The sequence below is a fragment of the Triticum aestivum genome, chromosome 3A (assembly GCF_018294505.1).
Source record: "Triticum aestivum cultivar Chinese Spring chromosome 3A, IWGSC CS RefSeq v2.1, whole genome shotgun sequence".
Classification (NCBI taxonomy): domain Eukaryota; kingdom Viridiplantae; phylum Streptophyta; class Magnoliopsida; order Poales; family Poaceae; genus Triticum; species Triticum aestivum.
In genome coordinates, this window is record NC_057800.1 from 553,327,396 (window position 1) to 553,334,247 (window position 6,852).

Genomic DNA, 6,852 nt, shown 5'->3' on the forward strand with positions numbered 1-6,852 from the left:
GTGAGATCTCTCCTTTCCATCGCCTTATCTAATCTGGCCACAATCTCACATATAATCGCTGATTTGAGCGCTATGTTGTTCACCCTCCCCCAGCTTTTCAACTCTCTGGTTGTACGCTTCATCTTCTCCGCAAAGGCACGCAAGAGGCTCTTGAGTGGTCATTGGTCGCTGCCAGACGCTGGCTACCAACTCACTGAACCCGTCCATCTGGACCCAAAAAATTTCAAAACGAAATTGTCTCGCCGGCCTGAAGGATGTGTCACAGGTGAGAAGCAACGTGCAATGATCTGACATCTCGCTAGAGAGGGCTTGCAGTAGGCAGCCAGGGAACCTAGCGTCCCAAGCGTCATTGTACAGTACCCAGTCTTGTTTCACCAAAGTGGCCCTCTCTTGCTCATTGCTCCAAGTGCACCTGCGGTCGTGCATGTATAAGTCTTTGAGTTGCAGCTCATTGATGAATCCCCTGAAGGCTGACAAACACCTGCGGTTGATGTTATTATTATTTTTGTCTGTTGCGTGCGCGATCATATTGAAGTCTCCTCCGAGGAAAATTGTCGTGCCCACCGGAAAGGCTTGCACCGCCGCCTTCATGTCAGCTAGAAACACCATGTTATCTGTCACTTGTTGTGGCCCGTACACCGTCATCAATCCAAACGGGGCCCCATCCGCAGTGTTCCCATGCGCCGTGATAAAAGAGTTGTGCAAATCCACATTAGCGAGATTGAATTTTGCCCCAACCCAAACGAGCAGTATCCCACCTCTCGTCCCATCCGCAGGAGATAAAGCAAACTTGTCAAATTCGGCTCCACATCACTCTTGCACAATCCTACTGCCCACCAAAGATAGCTTTGTTTCTTGGATACATGCCATGGCAACATTGTGCGCCTTTACCATGGACCTGACCACACCTCTACGTGCTGGATTATTGAGTCCCCGCACGTTCCAAAGTAGGATGTTGTGATCCATCAAACACTTTATCTTCCAGGCTATCGGCCTGACCGCCTATGCCGTGGCCGGTGGCACCATCACGTGTTCTTTCCCTGACCGAGCAAGGATCATCAATGCCTTGATCTGCGGTGGCCACATCGGTTCATCAAAGGCTCTAGCATACCGCTCGACCCTGTCGTCTTCAGCCTCTCCGCGCTCGGGAATAGCCAGCCCCCTCTTGGACATGACTAGCAACCTAGCCTGCTTCATGATGGAGCTTCCCTCGGGGAACAAGAGCTTCTTCCCCTGCAATCTGCTGCTGCGTCTCGTTGCTGTTGCGGGCGCCCGAGCCGCCTTCCTAGGACGGCGACCAGGGGGCCTAGGGTTGGGCAGCAACGGCGGTGGCACTTCCTTCGTCGCCCTGGCCAGGAAATCTGCAACGCGGGCGTCGGGCAGGCCTGCGCCAACCCGCTGTCCAGCTGGCGTAGCCTCTATGGTGGCCTGGCCCGAGAGTTGGGCCCCGCTCAAGGGCGTAGCGTGGCCCACCATGTCTACCTCGGCTCCCCTAGGCCGAGCCTGGGCTGGCGCAGCCCATCCGCAAGAGTAGTGGCGGGCCCCAACGCTGCGTCGGGCATGCCCATCTCTTCAGCCGCGTTCTCCTGTTCACCTGCGGGCGTGCATGCCTCCCCCCCCCCCCCCCCCCCCCGCATGCCGAGAGAGGCACTCCCTCGGGGCCATCCCATTGACCCGACGCAAATGAGCATCTGACGCCCCCCGATCCACATATCATAACACACCTCGAAGCAAAATGAGCCTAGAAAGTAATATATGAATGTTTCTATGTTATCACATCTATGACACTATTCACTATAGAGTATGCTATTACTAGTCTAAATTACTTCATGTTATGTCGCTAGGTCATAGCTAATCACGCGATATCCCAGCTTTTTACGCTTGTTTCGCCTAACTGAAGAAATACGCTAGGAGAGTACGTATACTACTAGTGCACTGCAAAGCGCAGGTTCGGCCGTCCTGCCGGAGTGAATCCAACCGGTTAGCAGCTGTATACACTAGTACCTGCCTGCATGGAATGGTAAATGCGTGGTTGGTGACGCTGTGGACATTTTCCACTCAAAGAACAAGTCGGCGAGGAGCGAAGACACTGTTCCCATGCAACATTCAACGATCAACCTAACTAACTTGTCCCTACGCACAGGCTCAGCACACAGGCACCACGAGATCTCAAAGGCCGATCAGACCACCGACGCGCAATCAGCGAGACACCGCGAAAATCCATCGAACGTCGCCGGTCAGACGCTTCAGCTGTCCGGTCCAAGTTTGCGTCTATCGCAAGTCGCGACGTGCGCCGCCCACGAAACGCGGCCTGCCCACATACGTCGTTGCCAAGCTATATTGCCTTTGTACGTGGTCGTCCGGGACGGCTTATAAATATGTCATCCGTAACCCAGCTTGAGCAAACAACACACGACACGAAACGACCATCACCTCTCTAGTGGCTACTGGCTAGTGCGAAAGGAAGATGGCGACTAAGCTCGCAGCGCTCGTCGTCTTGGCCGCGTTCCTCGCCGGGCCGGCGGCGTGCGACGGCGCCAGCATTTGCTTCAACGGCTGGCTGAGGCTGCCCACCTACAACGCGGCGCTCTGTCGCCCCAGGCCGGACGTTCAGACGCGGCAGAGGAGACCTGCTCCCTCGGGGTCAGGACTCAGCTCCGGCTATTACAACACCAGGTGCCCTAGCGCGGAGAAGATCGTCACGGATGCCGTGAAGAAGGCCGTGGATGCGAACCCTGGCATTGGTGCCGGGCTCATCCGTCTCTTCTTCCATGACTGCTTCGTTCGGGTACACACACTGACACACCTCGTCAATTCTACTAGCTTATATACTAGCATGTTCATTATGAGGTCCTTCATGTTCATTATATTTAGGGCTGCGATGGTTCCGTCCTCCTCAACACGACCAACTCGAAGAACAGCGACACGGAGAGGGAAGGCCCTCCCAACCAGAACAGCCTCCGAGGGTTCGAGGTGATTGACGAGGCCAAGGCGGCGATCGAGGCTGCCTGCCCCGACACAGTCTCATGTGCCGACATCGTCGCCTATGCTGCCCGCGACGCGTCCTACTTCCTCAGCGACCGCAAGATCAACATCCAGATGCCGGGCGGCCGCTACGACGGCCGCGAGTCATTCTCCAACGAGACAGACCAGCTGCCTGGGCCCTTCTCTAACCTCACGGCGCTTCAGGGGAGTTTCGCGGCCAAGGGACTCACCTCCGACGAGATGGTCACGCTCTCCGGCGCGCACACCATCGGCCGCGCCCGCTGCTTGTTCTTCTCCACCCGTTTCTCTGAGATGGAACCGGCATTTGCCGCCAAGCTTAGGGCCCAGTGCAACGGCAACGACGGCACCAACGTGAACCAAGATGATGTGACCCCCAACGTCCTGGATAAGCAGTACTACCAGAACGTGGTCGACAAGAAAGTGTTGTTCACCTCAGATGCCGTGCTCAACTCGACGAAAACGATAACGCAGGTGACAGAAAACGCGAACATGACCGGGGCGTGGGAGAGGAAGTTCGAGAAAGCCATGGAGACTATGGGGAAAATCGGGGTCAAGACCATAGGCAACCAGCAAGGCGCAGAGATCAGGAAGGTATGCTGGAGAGTCAACAACTAGTACGGGCCAGTAGTAATGCCTGGTAGTTGGCCGGCTCCATGTCTGGATCCCCCCATGGAGGAGATCTAACTTTGCCTAGCTGGTGCCGTTGTTGGTTTTCTCATACTAAAACTCTGTATGTGCGTGTGTTTTGGTGTATCATACTAAAACTCTGTATGTGTGTGTGTTTTGATATATTAATAAAGATATAATAATATATAAGTAACCGTGTATGTTCACGTACGGCTATTTTCATGGTTGTTTTTGTCGATTAAAAACTGACACCGAGTAGCGGGGTCCTGAGCTAAGCCCTGACAAGGAATCCGAACAATGCCGTCGTTGGTTTTCTCATACTAAAACTCTGTATATGTGTGTGGTTTTGTGGTGTGTTAATAAAGATATAATAATATTCTAGTAACTGTCAATGTTCATGTACCACTATGTTCATGGTTGTTTCTGTCGATAGCTAAGCCTCGACAGGGAATCCGAAAAGTGCATTCATTTTTTTGTTTGGTCTTGACAAAATGACTGAACCAGTAAATGTTGTAATCATTTTTCTCCAATGCCACAAAACTTGATTCATTATTCGTCACAGGAAAAATCCTCTCCAGATATACCTACGTACTGTTTTAGGGATAAATATGGTCGCTTTATTGCATGATATATAAGCTACAATAGCAGTATCATTTGGCTACGCGAGTCAAGTGTGACGACCATGCTTGAGGGACAGCGAACTCTTTACAAGATTGTGATCTACTGAATTGGAAGCCCTTCCCTCGTGAGCGAAATGAACCTCTGTGAAACATCAACGACGAAACGCGATTTCTTGAAGGATCGACTTGTGCACACCCTTATTGTTAAGTAATTAGGCATAATTTTCATGATTAATTCCAGAATATTAAACATGATGATTGCAGCTACTGGCATGTGAAACTCAAGCATACTAGAAGCACTAAACAACATGAACAGCAGCAACACAACATCACAAAACATGAAACTGGCAAACATGTTTAACCAACGAGATGGGACACTACGGTTATACCGATCGTTTGCAGATGAGGTAGCCGTTGGTGCAGCGATGTTGTTGATGACAACGTTGGTGAAGACTGGTCGCAGAAGACAACGTTATAGACGGCGATGAGTCGATGAGCAAGATCGCTCGACCTGGACGGTAGGCAAGCCGTGATGAAGACAGCGAGCACTCGCGCGCGTGGTGCTTCCCGAAAATCTCATTCGCCCTCTCCCGTATAGGATCACAAAGGCGAGTGGTTCCGAAGACCTGCTCTCCCATTCGCCGGTGCACGCCGGCGCTCGGGATGGGATGGACTACGGTGGCGGTGCAAGGAACGAGGTGTGGCAAAACCTAGATTGGTTTCTGTGTGTGTTGCGGCGCCCGCGACATGTCCTTATATAGCGGTTTGGAAAACCCTAACGGGTGCAACGTGGGAGGCCCATGCCGCACGCCCGAGTCGATTGCGGGAGCGACCTGAACCGACTAGACTGTAACGTGTCCGTTTAGGAGCTTCATTGTCATCCATCTCAAGGACTATATCATGTGGTTCCTCATGTGGTTGTTTAGAATAATCATTTGATGTACTAGATCCAACTATTATCTTAGAAGATATTCTAGCAGTGCTATGCATATATTTCATAGGAAATATTCTAAAAAAATGTTGCATCACGAGATTCCATAATAGTATCAACATGCATGTCAGGTACCTTGGATTTAACCACTAAAAATCTATAACCAACGCTACGCTGAGCATAGCGTAGAAAGATACAATGTACTGCTTTGGTCCTAGTTTACGTTTCTTCGGGATTGGAACATTGACCTTCGCTAAACATCCCAAAGTGCGCAAATATGAAAGTGATGGTTTTCTCCCAAGCCACTCCTCATAAGGTTTTTTTCTCTTTATTCTTGTTCAGAATTCTATTCAGGACATGACACGAAATCAAAAAAGCCTTCCCCCACCATGCCTTAGATAAACTAGCAGTGTCCAACATGGCATTCATCAAGTCGGTCAGCGTGCGGTTTTTCCTCTCAGCAACACAGTTTGATTGGGGCGAGTAGGGCGGCGTCCTCTATAATTCCATGTTCCTCACAGAATTCATAAAATATTTTGGGAAATTACTCCCCACCATGATCCGACCTAAGATGTTTGATCTTTATCTCTAATTGATTTTTCAACTTCAGCCTTATAGATTTTAAAGTAGTCTAAAGCTTCATCTTTAGTTTGCAACAAATAAATATAGCAGAACCTAGTAGTATCATCAATTAACATCATGAAATATCTCTTTCCACCTTTTGTCAACACACCATTCATCTCGCATAGATCAGAATGTATAAGTTCTAGAGGTGCCAAGTTTCTCTCCTCGGTTGCCTTCTGAGGCTTCCGAGGTTGCTTAAATTGCACACAACTAGGGTGTCGGTGTCAAAACCGGCGGTTCCGAGGTTGCTTAAATTGCACACAACTAGGGTGTCGGTGTCAAAACCGGCGGATCTCGGGTAGGGGGTCCCGAACTGTGCGTCTAAGGCGGATGGTAACAGGAGGCAGGGGACACGATGTTTTACCCAGGTTCGAGCCCTCTTGATGGAGGTAAAACCCTACGTCCTGCTTGATTTATTCTTGATGATATGGGTATTACAAGAGTTGATCTACCACGAGATCGGAGAGGCTAAACCCTAGAAGCTAGCCTATGGTATGATTATATGTATATGTTGCCTATCGACTAGCCTGGCCTTGGTTTATATAATGCACCAATGGCCTAGGATAACAAGAGTCCTAGCCGCATACGCCGGTGGGGAGGAGTCCTTGTCTTGATCACCAAGTCTTGTGGAATCTTCCATGTATGCGGCAGCTGTCCGAACTGGCCCATGAGTATACGGACATGGGGGTCCTCGACCCAATCTAACAGATCGGGAGATGACGTGTTGAGTACCCCCTAGTCCAGGACACCGTCAGTAGCCCCCTGAACCGGTCTTCAAGTTAGGGACGCTCCTCGATTCTTCCGAACTATTTTTCAGCTTCGGTTGTCGGTCTTGAAAACTGGTTCAACAAATCTTCTCATCTTTGATCTTGAGGATCGCCGAAATGCATTCGACAAGTTTATATGTCGGGTATCCGAGGAGCCCCTTTAAGTTTCTGGCCTTTATCAATGCCTTGTTATTTTTATGCCACACCTCGGGTTTGAAGTTGTTCCCGGGAGGCAGTGCCCTCTTGCGTCCGAGCTCTAACGCCGGACTGCATTCGA

The 6,852-nt window shown here is 50.5% G+C and overlaps 1 protein-coding gene across 1 annotated transcript; it reads left to right on the forward strand.

The window, feature by feature from the left end:
- The first annotated feature begins 2,401 nt into the window (after positions 1-2,401).
- LOC123062187 (peroxidase 2) lies at positions 2,402-3,826 on the forward strand. The gene is made up of 2 exons (XM_044485569.1): positions 2,402-2,788; positions 2,875-3,826. The coding sequence occupies exons 1-2, from the start codon at positions 2,468-2,470 to the stop codon at positions 3,619-3,621; spliced, it is 1,068 nt and encodes a 355-aa protein (XP_044341504.1). The 5' UTR covers positions 2,402-2,467; the 3' UTR covers positions 3,622-3,826.
- Positions 3,827-6,852: the final 3,026 nt, after the last annotated feature.